At 39.3% G+C, this 26,667-nt stretch overlaps 2 protein-coding genes across 3 annotated transcripts in view; one reads left to right on the forward strand and one right to left on the reverse strand.

Moving 5' to 3' along the window:
- Positions 1-24,614, forward strand: part of LOC123506084 (spindle assembly checkpoint kinase-like) — a 49,045-nt gene extending 24,431 nt beyond the window's left edge. The window contains exons 1-11 of one of the 2 annotated variants that reach the window (XM_045257948.1): positions 273-411; positions 15,370-15,513; positions 15,916-16,098; positions 19,418-19,576; positions 20,092-20,962; positions 21,072-21,183; positions 21,574-21,653; positions 21,895-22,051; positions 22,445-22,581; positions 23,005-23,236; positions 23,455-24,614. In XM_045257948.1, coding sequence (XP_045113883.1) covers positions 15,402-15,513; positions 15,916-16,098; positions 19,418-19,576; positions 20,092-20,962; positions 21,072-21,183; positions 21,574-21,653; positions 21,895-22,051; positions 22,445-22,581; positions 23,005-23,236; positions 23,455-23,568 — 2,157 coding nt within the window. In that variant the 5' untranslated portion in view covers positions 273-411; positions 15,370-15,401 and the 3' untranslated portion in view covers positions 23,569-24,614. Of the gene's footprint in view, positions 1-272; positions 412-15,369; positions 15,514-15,915; positions 16,099-19,417; positions 19,577-20,091; positions 20,963-21,071; positions 21,184-21,573; positions 21,654-21,894; positions 22,052-22,444; positions 22,582-23,004; positions 23,237-23,454 lie in introns of those variants that run through there. The other variant, XM_045257947.1, reaches the window with a different exon arrangement.
- Positions 24,260-26,667, reverse strand: part of LOC123506085 (beta-hexosaminidase subunit beta-like) — a 16,125-nt gene continuing 13,717 nt past the window's right edge. The window contains 2 exon segments of the mRNA XM_045257949.1: positions 24,260-25,308; positions 26,384-26,495. Of these exon segments, the coding sequence (XP_045113884.1) occupies positions 25,052-25,308; positions 26,384-26,495 (369 nt within the window). The 3' untranslated portion in view covers positions 24,260-25,051.

The raw sequence follows: 26,667 nt of genomic DNA on the forward strand, positions 1-26,667 counted from the left end.
TGTGCTTCCATGTTCTTTATTTTAAGCTTTTCAATGTGAGTTTCATTATTTATTCCTTCATGTATTTTCACGTTTTAGAAAAAAAAATATATAAATGCTTTAATAATTTTCGGCTCCGCTTACGCTTTGAAGCAAAAGTATAAAATACACACACCTTATTTTTAAGAGTTATATTTTAGAATACAAATTAAGAAATAATAAATCTGTACAAATATATGAGAGGCGAACCGAAGTTGTAAGACAAAGGAACCAATCATGGTGGAGGAGGAAGCAGTGAGAGGACGGGAGGACCAATCAAAGGCTGGGATGCTGACAGTGCTGGCCAATCAGACACGGCGAACTCAGACTACGTAAGGGATTTAAACACTGTGAACGAGAAGGCTGTGTGCTGTCCACTTGTTAAAGGCCTCTGTGAGTATATACTGGTTATATGAACGCTTCTTTGTCCCAGTATGTACTATATTACGATTAACCACTTGAATAGCGAGACACGTTTTTACCTTGAGATTTGTGTACTATTAGATCATTTTATTAACATTAGGAAGGGTCTATGGAAGTCAGATTGATGGCCAGTCTTCACTATTTTAATCCCCCGCATGAGTTTCTGAAGCTGTATAAAGTCACCAAATAGTAAGCACAGTGACTAGAAACGTGTCATGGTGCTCAGGGGGGTTTATTTCTGGTGAAGGAGGATATAGATGTGCTTTGATATGTTAGGATCTACGTATGTACTGTATATGTTGACAAATTCGGTTAGTGAAGTCTTGAAATTACAAACATATTTCTTTTCTCGGTATTATTGCAGTTTCAACCAATACACAATACTAACTACACATTCCCACGGTCTAGATCACACTTCTACGAGCATTTCTAACATCATTTTATCCTATTGCAAATTAATAATAAGGATAGGTTAACAAAAAAGTAGGTGCTCCCTCCGTGGGCCCCCTATCACATCCTGATGGTTCACTAGTAGAAGATTGTGGTGCCATGGCTGAAATTTTTAACATAACATATAACATAAATAATAGGATAACAAAGGGCCACCAGGGCCCATCTAGGTTATCCTGTATCAGTCGCACAGCGACCTCGTCATCAGTACTTAAAGATACACTTACAAGTACACAATACATTATATACTAATTCTAAATATTTGGCCCATTAACAGGGGTAAGTCCTGCAGCGAAATCCTCTACAATTTGTGGTCCCCATACATGGGGATCATATCTCGTTTAACTATAGTAAATTTCTTATAAAAACTATCATGCAGCGCTATACATAATTATAAATCTAATAAATTTAAGTGCTTATCTAATCTGTTTTTAAACATTGTCAAACTAGTGCTATTTACAACCGTCTCTGGCAATGCATTCCAGAAGTCTACCACCCTATGACTAAAGAAATATTTTCTTATATCTAACCTGCAGCCTTGCTTTCTAATCTTCCTGCCATGATTTCTAGTCCTACTTCCTCCTCTAAGGTAAAGAAAGATCTCACATCTATGTAGTTTGTATCTGAGAACATTTTAAATAACTCTATCATATCCCTCTTATACATCTCCTCTCAAATGAAAACATGTTTAATGCCTTTAATCTATCTCTATACTCCAGGCGCTTTAAAGCTGGTATCATCCTAGTTGCTCTTCTCTGAACTGCTTCTAACATGTTGATATCCTGCCTATAGTGGGGTGACCAGGCCTGTATGCAATACTCTAAATGGGGCCTAACATAGGAATTATATAAGCTACGCACCACTTCCTTACTTTTATAACTAACATTTCTATTTATAAAACCCAGGATCCTATTTGCCCTATTTCTTGCTTCTAAACATTGCTTTGAAAATTTCATAGTCCTGTCTATCACTACTCCTAAATCCTTTCCTTCCTCTACTGCCTCTAGCCAACATCCCTCCATCTCATAGTTAAAGTTTGTGTTGTCTTTACCTAAATGCATAACCTGACACTTTTTAGAATTAAACTCCATCTGCCACCTGTCTGCCCATGCTATCAGCCTGTCCAGGTCTCATTGTATTCTGTAATTGTTCTTTTCACCCTGTACTGCACATGCTATCTTAGTATCATCTGCAAACTTTGATACTTTGCTACTAATTCCTATATCTAAATCGTTAATGTAATGGAGTAGGCAGTAGTCACCTGCCGCCCGGTGGAATACTCCAGGAGAGGTACTTACGGGGATGTAGGCAGTGCTGCAGACTGAGTGATTCCCCGTGTCCTCTCTTCCCGGTTCCCTTTGTGGTCTCATTTATACAATTGAGCAGCTGCAGCCTGCCCTCTAAAGACAACTTCTACTACTTCCTACACTACACTACAACACCTTACACTTTTATACTCTCTTCAAATCAAAATTTAATAATGGCTTCACCACGCCCTGCCTCAGAGTCCCCCTCTGGGGAGGGGACCATAAATGTCCCCAGGTCGGACTGCCCTCTGCTGTCGACCTTGGGTGTCTTGACACTTCATCTAATACTTTCACTATCAATTTCTGCAACATTCGTGGCCTTCGTTCTAATTTTCAATCTGTGGAACACCACCTCTCCTCTACTAAACCTCATCTTCTCTTCCTAACCGAAACACAGTTGTCTGTGACTACTGACAGCAGCCCTTTTCTGTTCCCTCCTACTTGCTCTATCCTCATTTTCAATCCAAAGCTGGATGTTGCGCATACGTGCGTAACGACACCACTTGCTCTCGTGCCCACAATCTTGAATCTTCAGAATTTTCTACCATCTGGCTAAGACTTCAATGTCACTCTCTAACTAAATTCATCTGTGCTGTATACCTCTCACCTAATTCCTCTGACTATGTAAAATTCTTTGACTATTTGACTTCCAAGGTGGAGCACATCTTATCTCACTTTCCTTTGCTGAGATCTCCATTTTAGGGATTTCAATGTTCACCACCAGCTTTGGCTTTCATCTTCTTTCACTGACCAACCTGGTGAACAAACCTTCAACTTTGCTATCCTTCATGACCTAGAGCAGCTAGTGAAGTTCCCTACCCGTATTCCTGACCGCCTTGGAGACACGCCCAACATTCTTGATCTTTTCCTAACCTCCAACCCTTCTGCTTACTCTGTTAAACTTTCCTCTCCGTTGGGCTCCTCCGACCACAATCTAATTTCCGTTACCAGTTCTATCACTCCAGTGCAGCCTCAGGACCCGCCTAAGCGGAGGTGCTTCTGGCATTTTAACTCTGCTAAGTGGGAGGAACTAAGGCAGTACTATTCTGATTTCCTTGGGATGATTATTGTTTTCATGTCAGAGATCCTTCTCTTTGTGCCGAGCGCATAACAGAGGTGATTATCTCTGGCATGGAGCTATACATTCCTCATACTTTCTCTAACCCTAAAGCTAAAAAGCCTTGGTTTAACTCTGCTTGTTCTCGTGCTGTCAATGATAGAGAGGCGGCTCACAAACGGTTCCGTAGCCATCCAACTGCTGAAACTCATGCCCTATATATTTCTGCCCGTAATCATGCCAAATCTATTCTCCAACTTACTAAAACTCTTTCATCAATAGAAAATGTCAAAGTCTTTCCAATTCTAACTCCTCTCGAGATTTCTGGCATCTAGCCAATAATATCTCTAACAACTTTACTTCTTCGTCTTTCCCTCCTTTACTTCATCCAGATGGCTCTACAGCTGTCTCTTCTTTTCTAAAGCTGAACTCTTCGCTCAAACCTTTGCTACCAACTCAACTTTGGATGATTCTGGGCATATTCCTCCTACTCCTCCACCCTCTGACTACTTCATCCCTAAAATTAAAATTCTTTATAAAGACGTTTTCCTGGCCCTCTCTGGCCTTGATTCTCGGAAGGCTTACGGTCCGGATGGAGTCCCTCCTGTTGTTCTCAAAACTGTGCTTCCGAACTCGCTCACTGCCTGGTCAAACTCTTTCATCTGTGTCTCTACTTCTATTTATCCTTCTTGCTGGAAGTTTGCTCACATTCAACCTGTCCCTAAAAAGGTGACCACTCCAATCCTTCTAACTACCGCCCTATAGCTTTGATTTCCTGCCTTTCTAAAGCCTTTGAGTCTATCCTTAATAGGAAGATAATGAGGCATCTATCAGCTCACAACCTTCTCTCTGATTGCCAGTATGGTTTCCGTAAAGGCAGATCTACTGGTGATCTTCTTACTTTCCTAACTGAATCTTGGTCATCCTCTTTAGGGACTTCGGTGAAACCTTTGCTGTCGGCCTTGACATATCGAAAGCCTTCGATAGAGTCTGGCACAAATCTTTAATTTCTAAACTACCCTCCTACGGATTCTATCCTTCTCTCTGTACCTTCATCTCCAGTTTCCTTTCCGATCGTTCTATTGCTGCTGTAGTAGACGGTCACTGTTCTTCCCTAAAACTATCAACAGTGGTGTTCCACAGGGTTCTGTCCTATCACCCACTCTCTTTCTATTATTCATCAATGATCTCCTAAATCTGACTCAATGCCCTATCCACTCCTATGCTGATGATACCACCCTGCATTATTCAACAGCGTTCAACAGACGCCCAACCCAACAACAATTAAATGACTCAAGGCGAGATGCTATGGGACGCCTAACTTCTGATCTTTCACTTGTTTCTGATTGGGGCAGAGAAAACCTGGTTTTGTTCAATGCCTCAAAACTCAATTTCTACAACTATCTACTCGACATAACCTTCCAGACAACTATCCTCTCTTCTTCAATAACACTCAACTTCCCTCTCCTCTACATTAAACACACTCGGTCTATCCTTCACTAAAAATCTAAACTGGAAATTTCACATCTCTACTCTTGCTAAATCAGCTTCCAAGAAGTTAGGTGTCCTATGGCGTCTTCGTCCATTTTTCTCTCCTCCCAGCTGCTTGCTCTGTACAAGGGCCTTATCCGCCCGTGTATGGAGTATGGCTCTCATGTCTGGGGGGGATCCACACACACAGCTTTACTAAACAAGGTGGAATCTAAAGCTTTTCGTCTTATCAACTCTTCTCCTCTAACTGACTGTCTTGATTCTTTAAGTCACCGCCGCAATGTTGCATCTTTATCTGTCTTCTACCGCTGTTTTCATGCTGTCTGCTCTTCTGAACTTGCTAACTGCATGCCTTCCCCTCCTGCGGCCTCGCTGCACAAGACTCTCTACTTCTTCTCATCCCTATTCTGTCCATCTTCCTAATGCAAGAGTTAACCAGTATCTTCACTCCTTCATTCCCTACACTGGTAAACTCTGGAACTCTCTACCTGTGTCTGTATTTCCACCTGCCTATGACTTAAACTCTTTCAAAAGAGGAGTGTCAAGACACCTCTTACGTTAACTGGACCCTCCTTTTAGATTTTTTTGTTTTTCTCTTTCTACTTTCTTCTTAACAGGGCCTGGCAACCAGCGGGATTTTTTTTTTCCAACACTTTGTTTGCCCTTGGCCAGTGCCCTTGTAATGTAAAAAAAAAAAAAAAAAAATTTAAATGCTCCCAAATACTACCCTTAATGATTTTCTCTAGTATCTTACATACTATACTAGTTAAACTGATCGGTCTATAATTATTCGCATCATCCTTCCTACCTTTTTAAATATTGGAGTAACATTAGCTAACTTCCAGTCCTGAGGTATCTCAGCAAACCTAAGTGATCTTTCAAAGATTAACTTAAGTGCTTCAGAAATACTGTCTACACCCTCCCTAAGTACTCTGGCATGTAGCTCATCAGGACCACTAGCTTTCCTATCGTCTAGTTCAAGAATAAATTTCCTAATAATTCCCGGTTTTATATCAATATTTTCTAAAGCTCTTAAACTACTCGTCGCACTGTTTGTAACAGGATTTCCTATTCTTTCCTAGTAAATACTGAAGAAAATTGTTCATTCAATAATTCTACTATGTCTTCATTTTGATCCACTACTACACCATCTTTTCTGAGTGGTCCAATCCTATCCTTATTTCTTTTATCACTGACCTTGTAATAACTATATAATTTTTGGGATCTTTACTCCCAGCTCTAGCTAGTTTTATCTCTGCCTGCCTTTTACTTTTTTATAACCTTACTCAAATCATCTCTGACCTGTCTGTACCTAATCAAATCTACATCTTCCCACTTTTCTGCAACTCTCTGTATGCCCTCTTCTTCTCTCTGATCTGGCTACCTATCTCATGAGTCCACCATAATGGCTTCCTGTTTCTCTGCCTTATATCTTTGTAAGGGATACACTGCATCACTATACCCTTTACTACAACCTTAAAAATATCCCACATCTCCTGTGCAGTTTTATTTCCAAAACTATCTTCCCAGTTTACCTCTCCTAATAACTGACGTAACCTACCATAATTGCCTTTCTGATAGTTTGGGACTCTAGTCTTATTCACTATATTATCCCTACTGGAATTAATGATAAATCTAATTATATGATGGTCACTGTTTGCTAAAGTCTCTCCTACCTCAACTTCCTTTAAACAATGCTCAATATTTGTTAGTACTATGTCTAAAACCTTCCTCCCCCTAGTAGGTTTATCTACCATCTGCACTAAATAGTTATCCTGAAAACTTTCCATAAACTTATTTTCACTAGCATCTCCTACCATCCTCTCCCAGTTTACTGACTTAAGATTAAAATCCCTAAGATAATTGTCTGACTAGTACACCCCTATTTATCTCATCTACCATAAGGTTGTCTACATCTGCTGACTGGTTAGGTGGTCTATAAAAGCTCCTACTCTAATAACCTTACTTTTGTTTACTCTAACATCCAGCCATAAGGACTCTACTCTGTTATCTACCTTAATACCATTAACCTGACTGGAAATGAAGGATTTTTACATAAATAACTACTCCTCCACCTATCCTACCAATTCTCTGGTGTAAATACATAATGTATCCATCTACTTCATATTCTTTCCTATTTTCCTAAACTTTTCCTCATTTACCCATGCCTCTGTGACACATACAACATCTAAGTCCTCCTCAACTATATAACTAGATAACTCGTCCTTCTTGTTCCTAAGACTCCTGGCATTTACATAAAAACATTTAAGTCCTGCTACCTTCCTAGATGCTGTCTCCTTATTTGGAATCCTAATCTTATTCTCTCCTATTTGCACCTGGAAATCTTTCCTAATCTTTTCACTATCTCTGTTTATCCTATCTAATTTATGTCTAGCATCTTTCTTCTGGAATGCATTTGCTACCTCACCCCCTACACTCCATCCCAACTCCCCTCCAGACATCCACTCAGCACATCCACACCCTTCCTACTCAGATGCACACCATCCCTAGCATACAAATCCCTTCGCCCATAGAACCTATCCCATACATCCACAAAGCTGACACCCACATCCTTACACATCCCTTTTACCCGATCATTCACACCAATGGCTCTAGACAACCATTCCTGCTAACATACACACGAGGCAAGATTCCTGACACTACACACCTCCTACCACTCTCCCTTATCTTGCCTAACATTTCCGAAATCTTGCCACTAACTCCTCCGACCCACCTGCTCTGACATCGTTCCCACCTACGTGCAAAACTACTACACCCTCCCTCTCCATCCCCCCAACCCTCTTCTGCACCTCCTCACTCACTGCCTTCACACCTGCACCAGGCATACACACGTTCGTCCTCCTATCCCTGTCTTTCCCACAGAAAGTGCTATCTAAATACCTAACCTGAGAGTCACCCACCACACACACCTGAGGTGTGCTAGGCACAACCATCCTCCTCCTCTCCTCTACCCCCTTCTTTCTCCTTTCACTCACCACAACCACTTCATTCACTCCTCTCTCTTTCACTCTCCCTCCCCTCCAACAAACCGAACCTATTTTCACACTCAACAGGTTTAGTCCTATCCTCCCTAACTGCCTCCGCTTTCCTTCCCTCGCAACCTGCCATCTCTGCCCATCCTGACTACTATCTTTCCCAGTCTGGCTCGCCTGCTCCCTCTTCCCCACTCTGCTCTTCCCGACAGAGGGCCAAGCCACCCTGTCGCCCTCAGAAGGTCCAACCTTCGGCCTAACACTGATCTCCTGCCTAATTTTTCCACTGCCTCCCCAAGCCTCTTAACCTCCTCCTTCAACTCAAAGATGAGAACTTCGTTCGCACTTTTCCCCTCACTTAGCTTTCTGATTTCCTCTCGCAATTCTCGGTGCTCAAGAGAAAGAACTAAATTCTCGCTCTTGAGCCTACACACCATACACTCAGAAAAGTCAACGACCTTCCTGTCATGCCCACACATCTCACACACAACAAACTCTCCCAATCCCACCTCAACACTCTCTTTCACGCACTCAATCACACTCTGATATACCTCAGTAGCTACCGCCATACTAATTTACAATCTGTTAACTCACAAACAAATAAAAATACTTGGTGACGGCGGGTGGGGAACCGCGGTGGTGGGGGGGCCTAAGTGAGGTCAACTAATCCTCTTTCAAGGTCAACTTGACAGTTACAAGCCTAGTCTCCTCGCTCTACCAAAATAATTTTAACTCACAAACACTGATTCTAACCACTATTTCACTCTAATCTAACACTTGCAGTACACACTTTCACTTCACTAACACTCAAAAGCACCACACACAGACACCAAGCACAAACACCACTCGCTAACTATAAAAACCACAGCCAAAAACGGGGCGCACACACAACACGTCCACTCGCCACCGCAGCTACAGTGAACAGTTTCTCCTCTGTTTTCAAAGACAGCTGCCCAAATCCTTTTCCCCACCAGACATTCCAGGGCACCCTTGACAATGTAAATATTACTTACTCTGCTGTGTGTAAAGGCCTTGAATCTCTTGACTCCAACTCAAGTATGGGACCAGACAACCTACATCCCAGACTTCTTAATTCTTGTCCGTCTCTTGCTTATCCCATATTTATAATTTTCTCAACTAGCCTAACAGGTGGCGTCATCCCTGACATTTGGAAAGTCTCCGATGTTCGACCTATCTTCAAAAAGGGATCTCACTCTGCTCCTCTAAACTACAGACCCATAAGTCTAACCTCAGTCTGCTGCAAGAAATTAGAGAGGATTGTGATTGTGGCCGAACACATTTATGCATTTCTTTTTATTTTATTTATTTATTTTTTTTTTACAGTAAAGCCTATAGCGCCTGTAGGCACACTTGAAGAGTGTATGGGAAGCGCTGTTCAGCTTCCGCCCATTAGTGGCACAGGCAATTTTATTTATAGTGGTACCCATATTAGAGCCCATATCACCACCCAAGCTCATCTTGAGTGTAACCACCTAGAACCTGGGTATCATGGTGATATGTAGGTAACTTTAAACCACTCGACAAATGGCAAAGTGTTTTAAGGCTGTACGTGGTGGGATTCGAACCTACGCGTGGACATCTGCCCAATCCCACGCTCACCACCTTATCCACTATGCCACCACCTCCCTTGAACATAATGCTTTACTCTCTCCCAACCAGTTTGGCTTTCGGTGTGGTAGAATAGCTGATGATCAACTATTGCTTACCTACGACTGTCTCATCTGGATTTGACACTGGAAATGTAGTTGATGTTATTCTATTTGACTTCTCTAAAGCCTTTGACGTGGTTAACCACTCGGTGCTACTCCAAAAACTCCATAGCATTGGTATCACTGGCAACCTGTTAAGCTGAATTTGCTCTTTCCTACTTGGTAGATCCATGAGAGTATCTGTTGCAGGTGTTAAAAGCAGCTACAGGGATGTAAAGAGTGGTGTACCTCAGGGCTCGGTACTGGGACCCTTACTTTTCCTACTGTATGTAAACCACCTGCCATCCACGATACAGAACAACTGTAAAATCTTTGCCGATGACTTAAAGATTTACTTGAAGTACAGCCCATCTACCCCCCTTTCACTGGCCCTTGGAACTTCGTCCTATCAGCATGACAAATAAGATCTGTGATGTTGCTTCCTCTTGGGGTCTTGACCTCAATAAGGACAAGTGTGTAGTGTTAAGGCTACAATGTGGTACAGTGCCTTGGCAACACATAGGTGCGTTGTCAGAGTATTCGCTCCAAGGACTCCCCATCACCATGGTAGACCAACACAAGGACCTTGGTGTCCTAGTAGACTCCAGTCTCAGATTCCATCACCACATTCGGTCTACTGCCAACAAAGCCTCTGGAATGTCGGCAAATTTTCTCAAAAGCACCCTCTGCAGATCCCAAGACTTCATGATCACTCTCTACAAAACTCACATACGACCAATTCTAGAGTATGCCTCCTGTGTGTGGAACACAGGCTTCTCGGGAGACCATCTGCTGGAATCAGTACAAAGAACCTGGACTCGCCACATTGAGGGCCTGTCTGAGGTACCATATGGTGAGCGACTCAGAATATTAGACCTATACTCAGTTCAGGGGCGACTGCTGCGTGCTGACCTCCTCAAATACTAGAAAATTTTCCACAAAGAGTGTGGTATCTCGCCTGAGGAAATATTTACCATGGCACCTTCTCAAGGTACAAGAGGACACAGATTCAAAATTCAGATCTCCCACAGTTCAATAGAGGCCAGGAGGAGATTCTTCTCACTATGGTGCGCCAGTATATGGAACTCCCTACCAGACAAAGTTGTGGCACAAAAATCTATCACCTCGTACAAATCAGCTTTGCATCATATTCTAGGTACACTTCTTTACAAATTCCCTGACTAGTTATCCTATTTCTTTACTTGTCTTACAACTTATACTTTTGTAAAAATCTTTTCAATGTTTCTTTGTTGTATTGCTCATAGCTAACTTCACTAACATTAATAATCATTTGAATTTTTCTCCATGTTTCATAAAGGTACACAACTCAGTCTTTTTATGCCTCGTAATTGTTCTGTTGTCATGCTAGTAACTATAATAGTTGACTGGTGTACCTTTTGAACTGTTCTGCCCTTACTTTTCTTCAGTACCTCCAACAATGTAGTACAAAGTGCTAAAGGGTAGCCAACCAGGTGATGTGAGGTAAGTTTCCCAGGAGGTTCCCAAGCTTGTTAGACATACGGAAAAAAATATATAAGGTAGGGTATATTGGTTGAAACAGCAAATTTACCCTTTTCTCTTCTCTATATTATTAGTTTACCGAGTGAAAAGTGAAATAAAGTACTGTATTTGATATTCTCTTGAAGGAGGATTATGATATGGTTTGTATTTGAGTACTGGAGAGAACTTTGATTACGGCACCCACAACCTCTTGAGTACTGGGGCGCATTTTTACTGTGAGATTTGTGTACGATTAGACCACATTATTGACATTAGGAAGGATCTATGGAAGTCAGAAGATTGATGGCCACAGTCTTCACTATTTTAATCCCCCACATGAGTTTCTGAAGCTGTATAGAATCCCCAAATAGCAAGTAGAATGAATATGGAAATGCGTCATGGCACAGAAGGGATTAATATACATAAAGAATGAGCCGGGAATCTAGGAGAGTGGGCAGGACGTGTATATTAAGAGAATGCCTTGGTTAAGATAGTTGTCATAATTTGTATATTGAGGGGAACAAAACAGAAAATTGTCATTCCCTCTAACCCAGACAGTACTGCAGATTAGTGACATGTGCTGTTGAAGGTGGCTCGTGAATGTACTGTAGTAGATCAATAGCTATAGTGAAATAGGACAAGGATATAATGGGAGTAGTTATTCCTGTCCAGTGTAACCCCGGCGCCATAAGTTTTGTGTATTTTATTCCCAATTTTTCTTTTCATATATTGCATTAGGAAGTGGCAGAGATTAGGTAAAACAGGCTTTTTAGAGTCCGTACATTAACAAATTCTAAACCGATCCCCTCCCCTTGGCTGTGCATTACCTAACCTAATGTCTGCCTCTTTTACTGTACTATATGTATACAAGAGGTTTTGGGAATGTTTGGAGGAAATTGGATGAAAATTGAGGCACAGGTTATACTGGATCTGTGCCTTGCAATGCAGTGTTCATATAACATGTATCGTCAACCGGGGTGAATACGGGGTACTTTTTATATCTTTTATTATAAAATCTACACAAATCAGTCAAATCAATTGAAAATTTGTGTGAAGGTACCTTACTATGTAATACATATTCCCTTAAAGAAAATAATAATTTTGATTATCATTATAGAAGTTATTAACATAAATAAGTGGCCTACTCTATGCCGAAGTCTTGGGGTGAATTGGGCCATCCTTTGGGCCTCTAAAGTTTTAATGTTTTTTCAGTATCTTTTATGTATGTTACTTTTTCTTTTTTCTCTCTCTCTCTCTCTCTCTCTCTCTCTCTCTCTCTCTCTCTCTCTCTCTCTCTCTCTCTCTCTCTCTCTCTCTCTCTCTCTCTCTCTCTCTCTCTCTCTCTCTCTCTCTAGAGTATGTTTTTAGATTTTTTATAGTTCTTATAGGCCACATCCACACCTTGAATCTGATAAGGTGTTGTGCCCACAAGCTTTATGGGTCCACAAAACACATATTTCACATCAACAGAGTCATCAACATCATCCCTTTTCGGCCTGTCATACATGTCATTTGGTTTTCTTTCCAAAAACTTCATTTTCAAGAACTCTATGCCATACATAATCACACGTCCAATATATGCTTTTCCATAATCCACCCCATAGTAGCCATTTTTCTTCTATTTCTCTCTTTTTCTGTATTCTACTTTACTTCCAAGCATTAAACATTGCAACACCTTCAATTTCTTCATCTTCATCCATGTTCTCTATACTGCTGATTGAAAAATAACTAATGTTCAATATCTCAGCATCTTCCTCCTCTGCTGAATTGGGCTTCTTTAGTGGAGTGCTATTGCAGAATCTCTTCCTTGATGTCCTTTCTTCTGGCGCTTTCCTTTTCTTTTTTACAGTCTCTTCAAACTCTTCCAGAAAGTCATCATCATCTTCTTCTCCAGATGAAACTTCTTTCCTTTTTCTTGTGGTTCTGTTTCTTTGTTTTTCTTCTGCTTTCTTTTCAAGGATCTTCTTTTCTTTCTCCTTGACTGCTTCTAAGAAATCATCGTACGTTATGACACAACTATGGACATCTATTTTTCTTCTTGCCATTGTCTGCGTTGTACCACTAGTGGTTGGGTAGGGCTTTCTGAAAACATCTGCCATTATCTGCTCGAAAGAGGTTGAAGGGAAATCATCTCTGGGAGGATTGACCTTCTTTGGAGTCGCTGGTTTGTGGACTGGCTCTGAAGATGTCTGGACACTTTTGCATAATTTATACAGATCTGGGTTGAATGTTTTCACTGGATAAACACTGCAGTCAGGTGGATACAAACCAGTCTTTTTAAAGGCCATTTTTACATTTGGGAGACTGAAACATTCATCCCAAACCTTGCCCACCAAATCTACGAATTCTCCTTTGGTAATTTTCCGAGCATAGTTTTGCTGCTTGCCATTTGGCAATAGTGGCATCCCACCTGGTCTTCAAAGGCTTAAAACACCAAACATCAAGAGGTTGCAGTACATCAGTGGTGTGAGGAGGAAGTTTAATGATGGTTATAACTAAAAAAAAAATATTGGGAAGCTTTAATTTAGCAAAAACATAATGAAAGTGTGGTGGCCCGATACACCCGGTGTGTATTGAAGTGCCTATAGCACTAAAACTAAAAGGAATTTGTAATTTCTGATTAAAGCATTCAAAATAATAAAGAATTATTTACGTGACCTGCAGCTTTTATAAAAATTCAACAAAATTTTGTGTACTTTTTTTTTTTTTTTTTTTTTTTTTTTAATTAATTTATTTTTTTATTTATTTTTTACTTTTTTTTTTTCTCTCTCTCTCCCGGATACAAAATTTTTGCAGCTTTGAAAAACATGCTCTTTTGGGGGACTCCCTAGGAACCATAAGTTTTCGGTCAGGACCAAAAACTTTTTTAAGGTTGTGTAGATACTGAAGTGGGCTTTCAACTTTCAATGTAAGTATTCACTTTTTTCAATTTTCAGATTTTTCATAAATTTTTGAGGAGTGGCCCAATTCACCCCAGCTGGCAGGGGGGCCCAGTTCCCCCCGGTCTACACTAACTTCAACTTTACAGGCTCTTATCCTTTGGAGTGAGAAACCAAGAACTACCTTGCTTTCTTTGATTGTTCGCCTGTGTTTATTTACAACTCGACACCAAAGTAAAAATTATGCAATGGCTGTTTTGTCCCTCATCTTGATTAGTTTCAAGCTATGTCATTTGTTTTTTGGCACCACTATATCTGTGTTAGCTTGGGAAAGTGGTAATTATGAAGAAAGCATAATTTTCATCCTTCACTTTGTCTAGTATATACTATTTATGACCATACACTCGACCCTCAAAACAACGAATTTCAGAAACTACGGACAAATTCTGGAGTCTGGTTTAATCTACGGACGAATATTAAAATGCGCGCGATTGTCCGTTCCCGGCAAATTATTGTCCAGTAGGTGGCTGGTCGGTCGTGTCATCAGCTGTTGGCCGCCATGTTTTATCTTCAGGCCATGCTCATGTCATCTATTTCAGGTTATTTGTTGTACTTAATGCTTTGTAATACTACGTGAATGATTTCTTAATGATTACACAGTATTTTACGTACATTTTATACAGTTTTTTACGTACTTTTGCAAAGAACGGACTTTTGCAATCTACGGACAGGTTCATGCACGCATTTGTCCGTTGTTTTGAGGGTCGAGTGTACTATGTTTATCTCGGAGCTGGACGTTGTGACACTAAGCTGAGACTTAGCCAAACCGTAAATTATGAAGTTGCAAACATTTTTATAAAGTTGGACTAAGCAAAGTTGCACTGCCAACTTTCCATGACTTTCCATGAGCTAACTTTATCTTTACCTGATCTTTAACTTTCCTTTTACAATGAATTAAGATCTGCACATTATATGAGGATGGTGTTACATGAAACTACCTAAATGTAACCCCTCTCAAAAAAATTTACATTCACTTTTCAGGCTTGAACCAAGTTTTGAACTTGTCTTATCAGTTAAAAATGTTGGAGAATGTGTTATGCCTTGCAGTATTCATTGTGCCAATTAATCTTGTTTCCATGTATTTTGATATTGCTTGTACTTTTCTTGTGGCTAAGACCTCCTGGAGGAAATGGGCCAGGAGAACATGGAGGAGGAAGAGGAGGAGGATCCACAGATATTAGTTTAGGCTTTGTTTTTAACTAAATAAAGTAAAAAAAATAATAATGTGTTTCTCTGTCTTATAATGCTTGTTTCTGTTATCGTGCTCAAGTGCACTTTGTAATTTAGCAGAGTCACACCAGGAAAAAAAGTTGCAGTCACAAAGTCACAAGTCACATTGGGGGCCCAAAAAGAGTCAAGAAGTCACAGTTGCACCAGATCCAGTAGCAATATTGCAAAGTCAAAGTTGCACCTAGAAAATTTAAGTCACCTTTAGCTCTGATCTTTTCTTGATGCTACCTCCTTTCATATTTTACTTTCCAGGGGACAGAGAAGCATCTTGGGAAGGACGTGAGATGGAGGTGCAAAAAGGTAAAGAAAACCTTCCCAGGTCAAGATTCCAGAGGACTTTCTTGTCATCCCTGAAGAATCGCAGATCAGTGGAAGTTGGGAAGCAGGCAGGAAAAGGTGTGTGTGTGTGTTTTTTTTTCTACTAAATTGTGATAAGCATAAAAGAGAGTTGAACTTTACTTATTCATGAAATAGGAGAAGTCTGGAACATTTCACAAAAGAGTGTGAAAATGAAGAATATCTTTCCTTAATTTTCATCGACTCAGTTTCATTGTAGTAGATGTATTAGTATTAAATGTGAGGTAATTCAGCTGATTGCCTGCCTCATAACATAGTCCATAGCATGACTGAGAGGAGACCCTAGTTGTGATCATAGGAGAGGGAAGGCAGCTGAGATCAGTTGGAATACTCATGCCAGGATGGAATCATACACACTTGGAAAAGTGGAGGTTTGCTTGTGCCATTAAACATATATTACTATTTAGATTCATTATTGTAACATTGCCTTTTCTATAATAGGTCCAAAACAATGTGAGAGTAAGACAGAATCTGTTTCCACCAAACAAGAAGCTGTGAGTGATATTGATAAGGCAAAAGTCATCAAGAGTTCTAACATCTCAAGTGGTAATGCCCCGTCAACTCGCAGGCCTCTGTGCAATAACAATCAGGCATGGCTCAAGCAGAAACCAGTACCAGACAAAGGTATCTCTCACTCTGTATTTGTGTGGTATTAGTGACTTTTCAGCTCTCAATTGGGAAAACTACTAAACATTGATGCTGTATCCTATTTCAAGATCTGTTATCTTGAATTCTATAATCTGCAAACATCTGTTATCTTGAATTCTATAATCTGCAAACTTTCCAGATAAGAAAAATTTTAAATTCTTGACATTACCTGTGATTTAAGAACACTTTCATGCAAATTCATTGCAACAAAACAGTACAGTAATAGTCTACCTACATGAATTTTACTATCATTATTAGAATGCTCAGTGATCCATTTTGACTTCAGATTCACACACTACAAGTATATCAGGGGTGACTGGAGCCACTTGGCACACTTCAGCCTCAGTGATGGAAGAAAATATAACAATTATTTAATATGCTATCTTTGAAAAATGCAAACATTCATCTTGTCACTGAATAAAAACATAGTTGTCTTTTCCAACTAAATCTTTGCACCACTTGGAAAGAACTGGGGAAAAAAATTTGATAAATGAAAGTTTTTTCATACTGAGAAAAATAAGCTCATGCTTTTATTTGATCCATCTCAAAAAACTTAAAAATTTTGAGGATTCTAATTAACATATGTATATCATAAAAATAATCTAAATCAAATATGATGTAAATATAGATAATTCATGAATATGCTAATGTTATTCATATATAGATACTGTACCAATTTGTTCCATTTTCTTTGTGCCAACTTACCTCATCCACACTGCTGATCATAACAAATGATTTTCATATAGATTAAGAAACCTATTGTAATTTCTGTCAAGAGTAAACAATCCTTGACAATTCACTGACCAGCATTGCAATTAAACTTTTCCTCACTCAATCAATGATGTGGCTATATGTTGGTGAGTGAGGCTCAGCAAAGTGATAAACCACAATAGTAATACCATCCTAAATTGAAGGTGAGGGTGAGGTCAGGTACCAGGCCGCACCTTTGTACAGCATTGCCATGTTTCCTAAACCCACAATGAGTAATGTTTGTGATATATGTAAGAATCATCACAAACAAGGTAAATTCATACTATTGAAAGTTTTATATACGCAATATAATACATCAAAGCAAAACAAATTTATTAACCATAAGGTATTCATACGAGGCTGAAGAAATGTGGCATAAATATTTTACAGTGTTGCTTTAAAATTTTTCTGTACTTTATTAATTCACTGGGGTTGTAAGGTGGATAGGTACTGTAACATCTATGCTTATATAAGATAACCTTATAGTATGAAAGTAGGAAATACATTGGTTTCTTAATAAATATAAATGTGTTAACTTCTCCCGAGCGGCAACACTCACGGTGACTGAATGAGACCTGTGTCATAGGTTACACCCTCCGTGGAGGAGAGGAGTGACCCCTGGGTGAGGGTGACTCACGTCTCACTGTTCAATTGCACACAGTCCAACACACACACACAATGGCAGCCCAGCAAACTCATTCAGCTCACCTGCACAGTCAAGTTAAAGAACTGGCCTTCCATGTATCAGAATATTTTCTGAAGGAGAAGCAGTACGGCAGAAACTTCGATGATGTTTTTATGACAATTTATCGAACATCTGCAGCCACAAAACTCACCCAAAGCACGATTGAAAACATACGCAGGGACGCAAGACACAATGAAGAAAATAATTCTCCAAGGTTTATGTCTCCTAAGAAGAGGAAGCGTGCAGCACCTACAGCAGACTTCCTTGATAACTTCAATGAAGGTGTGCTACGCAGAACTGTATTGAGGTTTTATGAGAGAAAGGAGATTCCCACACTTGAAAAATTTCATGAAGAAATGAAGAATAAGCTTGCATACTCTGGCGGCCGTGACACTTTAAGAAAGGTTCTCATGAAAATTGGATTTCGTTTTGCATCAATTGATGGGCGAAGATCTTTGATGGAGTGTGACGACGTACTCTCTGCCAGATTCAAGTTTTTAAAAGAGATGCAGACATTTACACGTTCTAACAGGACCATCATCAACTTGGATTAATCAGACTCATGCTGTTTCCAAGTGCTGGACAGACACCACCTCAGGGAAGGCTGTGGGAGTGCGGGTACCATCAGGAAAAGGTGACCACTGGATTATTCTACATGCAGGAACCAAAAATGGATTTGTTCCTGAAGCTTCCCTGGTCTTCAAGCCAAGAAATGTGGGAGACTACCATGATCAGGTGAATGCTGAGATCTTTGAGAAGTGGTTTCAGACACAGCTGCTCCTAGACATTCCTGCATCTGCTATTATTGTGATGGATAATGCATCCTATCACTCAAGGAAGATAAATAAACCACGTACAAGCAATAGCAATAAAGCAACAATGAGAGAATGGCTGCAGAAGAAAGGGATAACAGTTCCAGAGAGTACAACTCAAGGAACTTGTGGCTTGTCACATCAATGCTGCAGATACAAATTACGTCTGTGACAACATGGCCTCAGAGCACGGCCTTAGGGTTGTACGTCTGCCCCCATACCACTGCCAGTACAACCCAATTGAGCTGATATGGGCTCAGCTTAAAGATTATGTTGCAAAAAGAAATATATTTAAGATTGCAGACTTGAAACCACTCATTCAGGAAGCAATAGAGAAAATTACACCGGAGTATCGGACAAATGCCGTGCACCATACAGAAAACCTCCAGCAGGCTGATGCACAAAAAGATGTGGCAGTGGACAATTTCATAAACTCCTTCATTATCACTATCTCATCTTCTGATGAAGATTCATCATAGTCTCTTACATGCTGTAAGAGAAGAGGATTTAAGCCTATTGGGGAAACCTCTTAAAAAAAAAAAATGCACCGAGACTTTTACCCCATTGGGTGGTGTGGAAATAAAGTCTAAGTTTTAATAATGGCATAATATAGCGTGAAAAGTAACATTCAGGAAGCAGAGAGAGAGAGAGAGAGAGAGAGAGATGGAGGGGAGGGAGGCAGTGAGAGGCAAATGAGGGAGGAAGAGTTTGAGGAGTCATAGTAACTTCTGGCGGAAACATGGCAACGCTGTAAACAGGTGCGGCCTGCTACCTGACCCCACCCTGACCTTTAATTTAGGATGGTACTACTATATCAAGTGGTAAGTGGTGGATTGTTTCAAACGTGCCAGTTTGTGCTAGTCTCCCCTACTTTCAGCCTAGTTGCCTTTTCTTTTACATAAAAATACTTCCTTCTTAGAAAAAATAGCATGCATACATATTCTGAAACAAAATGCTTCAATTCTATACATTTCTGATATGGGCTTTGTAATTCATTTGAAAACAAATTGTTTTCAGAAAATGTAACCATAACATGTTTCACCAACAGTGGTCAGGTCTTCAGCTGAGAAGCCCACTCCATCAGTCAGATTGGGAGAGGACAGAACCATTAAGTCAAGGTTTCATGTGCCAAGGGTTGCTGTGGGAAGCACAGCTCCCACACAAGAAGTTAAGGCAGTTTTGGAAACCAAAAAACTCCCACTCAGAGGTAAGAGGCTTTAGTTGAATTTTTGTGTCATGTATATTGTATCTCATCACTTGTTTAACTTAATATACACTGTAGCATACATATTCATTTAGTGTGGCCATACTTTACTGTTACTGCTAGAAATATCTGAGTGGAAAATCAGTCACCTGTAAATTAACATGAAATACTGTAATTTCATTAAAAAATAATAAATAAATCAGTGTTGAGGGGCTTATCTGGATATGTGTTAGGAAAATAAAACTTTCATCAAGTATTAGAATGTGGTGTCCTGATAAATATGCCAGTTAAATTTATTGGAGACAAGTCTGAGAGAATAGTTGTGGTGTGCTGTGAGTATGTTGCACCACTTATATTGTTAAAAGCTATCAAAATGTGAAAAATGTTAATACTGTCGTTGTCCACACTTAGAGCTTAGAGAATGCATTGCACACCAAGATTAAACCAAGTGGAAGTGGTTAAAGTGGAGGAATGTTTTTTTTCAGAATAAGCAATTATCTTAACACTTTTTTTTCTAGGTGTTGTCAGCGGACAGCAAAATATAAAACCCACATTAGTCCCTACTGGATCCTCCCTTCAGTCCAAATCCACCTCAGCCTCCACCGGATCCTCCCTTCAGTCCAAATCCACCTCAGCCTCCACCGGATCCTCCCTTCAGTCCAAATCCACCTCAGCCTCCACTGGATCTTCCCTTCAGTCCAAGAACCTGACTTCTGAACCATCCTCTCAGTCTAAGACTACAGCCTCTGTTGCCTCATCCCTTCAGTCAAAGACTTCAGCCTTTACTGGATCATCCTTACCATTAAAGACATCCAATGAATCATCCTTGCCACTAAAGACTTCAACCTCTACTGGATCATCTCATGAGTCAGACATGTCTATGGGATCATCCTCTCAATCAAAGACAGGATCTGCTGGGTCATCCTCTCAATTGAAGGGAGTAACCACTGGATCATCTCTACAACCTGACACTTTAGCCTCTATTCAGCCTTCAAATTCACAAGTACCTACAGTAGATGCACAGTCAGTTCCAGTTTCTGTGGAAGATAGCAGCACAAACTCATCTAGTCATGTAAAAGTCAAAACTGGCGTAGAAACAAGTTCCATTGCGTTAGTCAAATCCAGCACTCAAGAACCTCCGCTAGATGTGCCACGTTCATCATCTGTTACTGATGAAAACAAAGAAAAAGAACTTGTTGCTTCAATACCATCTCAGTCAGTAAATGTAGCTCATGAAAGTCAAGGTAATGAACGGGTAACATCCACAGCTTTAGAGAAAATAGTATCTGATGAGAGCAATAAAACTGCAGATGCTGAAGAATCTGTTAAATCGGAGGCATCCAGCAATGGTGATAAGGAGTCGAGCAAGAAAGAAGGAGGCAGTAAAAAGTATGGTTAATCTCTGTATTTATTTTTTGTTTGAATATATTCATTTTTATGGAAAATCAGAAACCATTCCTCAGTGTTGGAGGTGGACATGATGTGCATCTATTCACAGGGATCTTTGGGCCTTGGATAATTTTGAGATAGGCCGTCCACTGGGCAGGGGCAAGTTTGGTAATGTCTACCTTGCAAGAGAGAAGTCATCTCATGTGATACTAGCTTTGAAGGTGAGATGAGGTCTGCTTTATCTTATGACAGTAACAAGTAGAGAGAACTGTAAAATGGTGAGACCATAAATAAAATAGGCTCTCATTGAGCCTACAATTCTTTTCATAGATTTATGGTAGATAGAAATAAAAAGTATTGACATTACAGGCAGATTTATGGTTTTCCACCACTCATACCTGGTCATCATTGCCATCCTCTGTCCATTTCTTTGTGATATCTTTCTCTGGAGAGGTATTTGCCATATTGTCATGAAGTGTGCATGCACTATGCTTTGTCTCAGCCATCCTGTGTTGCAAGACTGCTATGTAGTTAATGAATGTAAAGATTTCTATAAGTGACTCCAATGAATACAGAGCCTACCCTCCAAATGAATGATGCTTCTATTTTAGGTCATGTTCAAAGTTGAGCTGTCTCGAGCTGGTATAAGTCATCAGGTTCAAAGAGAAGTTGAAATTCAAACACATCTAAGGTAAGTGGTTTCATTCAACTGAGGGAGGGAAAATAACATTAATTTTTGTCTAGTTTCACTTGCCAAGACTAGATTTCCTTGAGGGAATGCCATAGGACCTCATCCTTGCATCATGCTTATATTCTTTCAGGCTTATATTGCACTACATTGGTTCATGAGGACTGTATTTTACATCTTTTACTTTACTTTTCTTCTGTAGAAATTATTAATTTCATTTGTATGGTACTCTTAATTTTTTTAGACATCCAAATGTTCTCCGCATGTATGGATACTTCCACTGTGATAAGCGAGTGTACCTTCTTTTGGAGTATGCTCGTCACGGGGAGCTGTACAAGGTGCTTCGCTCTCAGCCCAACAGTCGCTTCACTGAATACCATTCTGCCAACTATATTGCCCAGGTGCTGGATTGCTGTATTGTTAACTTGTATTTTGCCTTCTATACTGCTTCTTGTGAATTAATCAGTCAGCTGATTTATATTATTTCTTAAAAATACTACAATGGGTCTTTTTTTTCCATAATTATATAAAATTTAATCATTATGTAAGAAATAACAATCAAAAGTAGGAGAAACTTTTAAAAAGGAACCAAACTGTCCCATGACCAGTTGGTGTGTGGCTGGAGGCCTGTAAGAACCAAGGTGAGCCTGCTTTACATTGTTGATCATTTATTTATTTGTTTTTTATTTATTTATTTATTTATTTATTTTTTTTTTTTTTTTTTTCATTTATTTTTTCTTTTTCAACTAATACTTACATTGCATGTTTTCTGATTTGTTGTGTGTGTTTTACAGCTTGTAAGTGCACTTAAGTATCTACACAGCAAAAAGGTTATCCATAGAGACTTGAAACCTGAGAACATCTTGATTGCAGCTAATGGTCAACTGAAGATAGCAGACTTTGGTTGGTCTGTCTGGTCTCCAAATGAAAGGTCAGCAGTGGAAATGGTCTTGAAGAATCACTGTATATGTAACATGATAATGTATCAGGAAAAGAAGTTATAAGAAATCTCAAAAATATCTGACTATTGCAAATTGAATTGGTGTCAATCAAATAGATGACCTTCAGAGTGGCAAAGTTACTTGTAGTCAGCTAACTGTTTATGAAATGTTTGTTTATTTTTAAAGTCAATTTTAAAGTTTTGAATGGGATAGATATCCTTGTGGATTGAGTACCATATGTGTATACTCATGCCTCTCAGTGTGATAAGAGATTTTTTCCAGAGAAGGGTTCCCCCCCTCCTCCAATCCCTTATGCATTGCTATCAACTCAGTCCCTGTGAACAACAGTTTGCATTATGTTGAGATTATTAATGTTAAATAGTTACATTCTTATAGATTATTTCATTTTGTAGGAGGACAACTCTGTGTGGCACATTGGATTATCTGCCTCCTGAGATGATTGAAGGCTGCAAATATGATGAAAAAGTTGACATCTGGTCTCTTGGAGTCTTGTGCTATGAGTTTGTGTGTGGAAAACCCTCCTTTGAAGCTGCCAAGAAGTCAGAAACTTTCAAAAGAATTGCTAGAGTTGATATTCGGTTTCCTCAGTTCTTGACAGATGAAGTGATCGATTTGATTTGCAAGGTAAGATTTCCTTGATTTGATTCTTTCATTTCAAAATGGCTGGATGTAGTGTTATTACTATGAAAGACGAATTATATTTTTATAAATCAGATGCTAAATCACCAACTACCATGAAACGTGAAAATATACCATTTATTTTAAGAAACACTTGTTACTAAGTTTCTCAATTGTATAAATCCAGTAAGTGTATTTAACAGCTTTACCCATTTTTTCAACAGCTATTGCGCTATAATCCCAAGGAACGCCTTTCTTTAGACGCAGTAATGGACCATCCATGGATCAAGAAACACTACAATCCTGATGTTCCACCACCAAACCCATGTGCAGATTAAAAGTTTGTCCATCCATGTGTGTGTGTGTGTGTGTGTGTGTACTGGAGTTCCATAGAAATGTGAAATACCTTGTAATTCTACATACATTTGGAATAATGCAGTTGGTGTACTCTGTAGTCAAATAATTCTTAGCAGTGGTTGTTTTTACTTAAGTATTTACAGATTTTTATGTAGCAGGACCGGAATGTGAAGAACGCTGAGGCTGGCGTTGTGATCTGCAGCAGAATTATACCACTAAGAGTTCACATTGCTGTCAAAATGGAGTATTATTTTCTTTATTTCATATATTACTCTAGTATTTTCTGTTGGTTAGAATAGTGGCTGTGATGGCCAGTGTATGATGTGACAATTAATTCCAAGTCATTATGTTGTCATGTATATTATTATCTTTTATTTCAACTGACTTGCTAGAGTATGTATTATAGCATTGCAAATCTTTCTTTCCTCCCTTTTAATCCTTACTTTTGAACCCCATACTGACACGTCTGGGAATAATACTTAAAAGTAAAAACATAGCTCTCTCTCTCTCTCTCTCAAGTGTTAGAAAAAAGATGGTAGTAGGAAGTGTTCTTAAAAGCCTCCCGTCCAGGAAGAACAGTTCTCACTAGTAAGTCTGTTGGATTTGCACCATTTGCCATTAATTTTATCATACTAATTATGGAACATTTCCACCAAGAGAATGAAAGAAGTGTTTTTATATCATATTTTTACTGACTAAGATGGGTTTTCTTATGCTGTAAGTAACTATTTATTGCTTACTGTTAATGAAATATGTATGCATTATTATTGTTTTTCTTGTGTGTGTGTGTGTGGCACCATATAGCCAAGTGGCAAATCTCCCGGAAGAAGTGCTTAGTCTTCGTGCACACACTTGAATGTTGCTTGGTTCTTTGTCACCATGGTGTCTCATTGAGTTTTATAGCTTTTAATTTTCATATAACCTCATAACCTTCATTAAACTGTACATTCAGATTTATCTGTGATAAGTATGTAAACTTTCAAAGCAAATGCATTATTGTGACATCTGAATAAAAATACAGAATTAATATATTTGTTACCTATTTACCACAGTGCACATTGTAAATAGTAATTGTAATACTTAGATGATAAAAGCAATAACTTCCTCACTTCCATTTCATTTGCTGTCATTGTTTTGCTGCTTTCATCATGCATAATTTTATGTTAGGTTGAAATCATGTGTGGAAGCTCCAGAACAGGGAAAGGTGGAGATCCACCATGGTTATCCCCTGAGGGCAACAGTGTGTAAGAGAGAAGAATAAATAGACATGCTAGCCTCACAATTACTCTTCTGCTGCTGCTCTTGTCTTTCAGAAGCCAGAAACATGCAGTAAGTGTAGAAAAGTGCACCCAGGAACTTTGGAAGTAAAAATATAAAAAAGTTTGATGTTATGTATGTTTGAAATATAATACTTTTCAAATGTTACTCCTTTTTTTTGTGTTGCAGCTTCAGGAAATCCTAAACTTAAGCAATATCCGCAGCACAGAAAGATGGCCAGAGAGGCTCAACATCATAGCCTCGGCCAAGGAGTCGACACCGGTGTTCCTCCAGCCGTGGGGAAGCTGCATTGCTGTCAATGGTGTGGAATTTACTACTCCACAACTTCTCTGCCACAACTGAAGCACGAGGCCAAGTGCGTGAGATAAGGTTGGTTCTGTCTACGTATTCTCCCCACATGCATGCCTCTCCACCAAGCACCAGTCGTTTTTGGTTATCTGAGCCTGAACAGAAACATAATGGAAATTACATGAGGGTTCTTAGATTTAACATATACATACTCTAGTAATAAAACACAGAACTAATTTGATATGTTTTCAGAAAGCAATATTAACTGTAAAAATGTTGCAAGAATAATCTGGATGCCCTTCTATGGTAAATGAACTTTGTAAGGTGAGAAGAGTATTGTGTGGTAAGATTGAGTTATAGATTGTTTTTATTTAATTTTCTGGTAGGTCAGGAAGCTTATAGTTTTTACTGTTAGAATGCAGTCTTGATGTCTCACCATCCATGGAACTAAGTGAATGTCTGCCCATAATTAATGTCAATTCTTTGGCATCCTTCATCATCAATGATAGGCCTATATATATGTCACTTGTCAACTTTTGAAAAAAGTCGCTATTTAGTTCCAGAAGAAAGTCAAGTCACCATAGATCAAATTTATAAGGATAAAAATGACCATCAGCAGTCATGATACTTCTTACTGCAGTTTAATACCTGTCTCTAACAAATTTTCCTCAGCATAAACCTCCTGCCTGACTCAAAAAGATACATTTTCCTGAGTTGGCAGACTATCACACTTGGATTCTCAGTCAGAACGTGATAGAAGTTTATATTTTTGTCTGACATGAGTTTTAAGAAGGGAATGTTACTGGAGTGGCAGACGGTGGCTTGTGACAAGTAGCACCACATTTACTTGATTCCTTAGTACTGTACAGTAAAAGGTTTGTTTTCTGGTGTCAATAACTGACTGGATCCATCACAGATGATTTGATGGTGAACAGTAGAGAGTAAACTGACTTCCAAGAGTCTGTCATGCACAGAAGCTAAACTTATCTGATGATTTGAGTTACTAGAAATACCCAATCTACCACTGTATAGAAGCTAAACTTTCAGAGCAGATATCAACAAGACTATTGAGTCCCAGAAACCAGAAAAAAAAATCTCAAGTTATCATTCCAGTGGTGGTTTGTTCTGATATTAACTGTACCATGATCATATACTGTACTGCTGTCAAAATACATATGTGTTTTAAAATGGCCCATGTTATTTGGGACTGAAAATTAATGTATTACTCACCATTAAAATCTTGTGGATCACACTCGTAATACTTGTGCCAGTCAACACCATAGCTGATGTAGTTGAGATACCAACATGACGACAGAATTGTACTATAACCGGCTGCAGTCACCTGAAACACAACAGTGCAGACAATCTCAGTTTATATTTAAACTACAATAGGTTGGAAGAGTAAAGGACAATGAAGAGGAAGTATGAGTATAAGAGAACAGAAACACATCTCATATCTGATGTGTACTAGGAAATTAATGAATACAGGTTTATTTCAAACAAGCTTGGAATAG

The sequence above is a fragment of the Portunus trituberculatus genome, chromosome 19 (genome assembly GCF_017591435.1).
Source record: "Portunus trituberculatus isolate SZX2019 chromosome 19, ASM1759143v1, whole genome shotgun sequence".
Lineage (NCBI taxonomy): Eukaryota > Metazoa > Arthropoda > Malacostraca > Decapoda > Portunidae > Portunus > Portunus trituberculatus.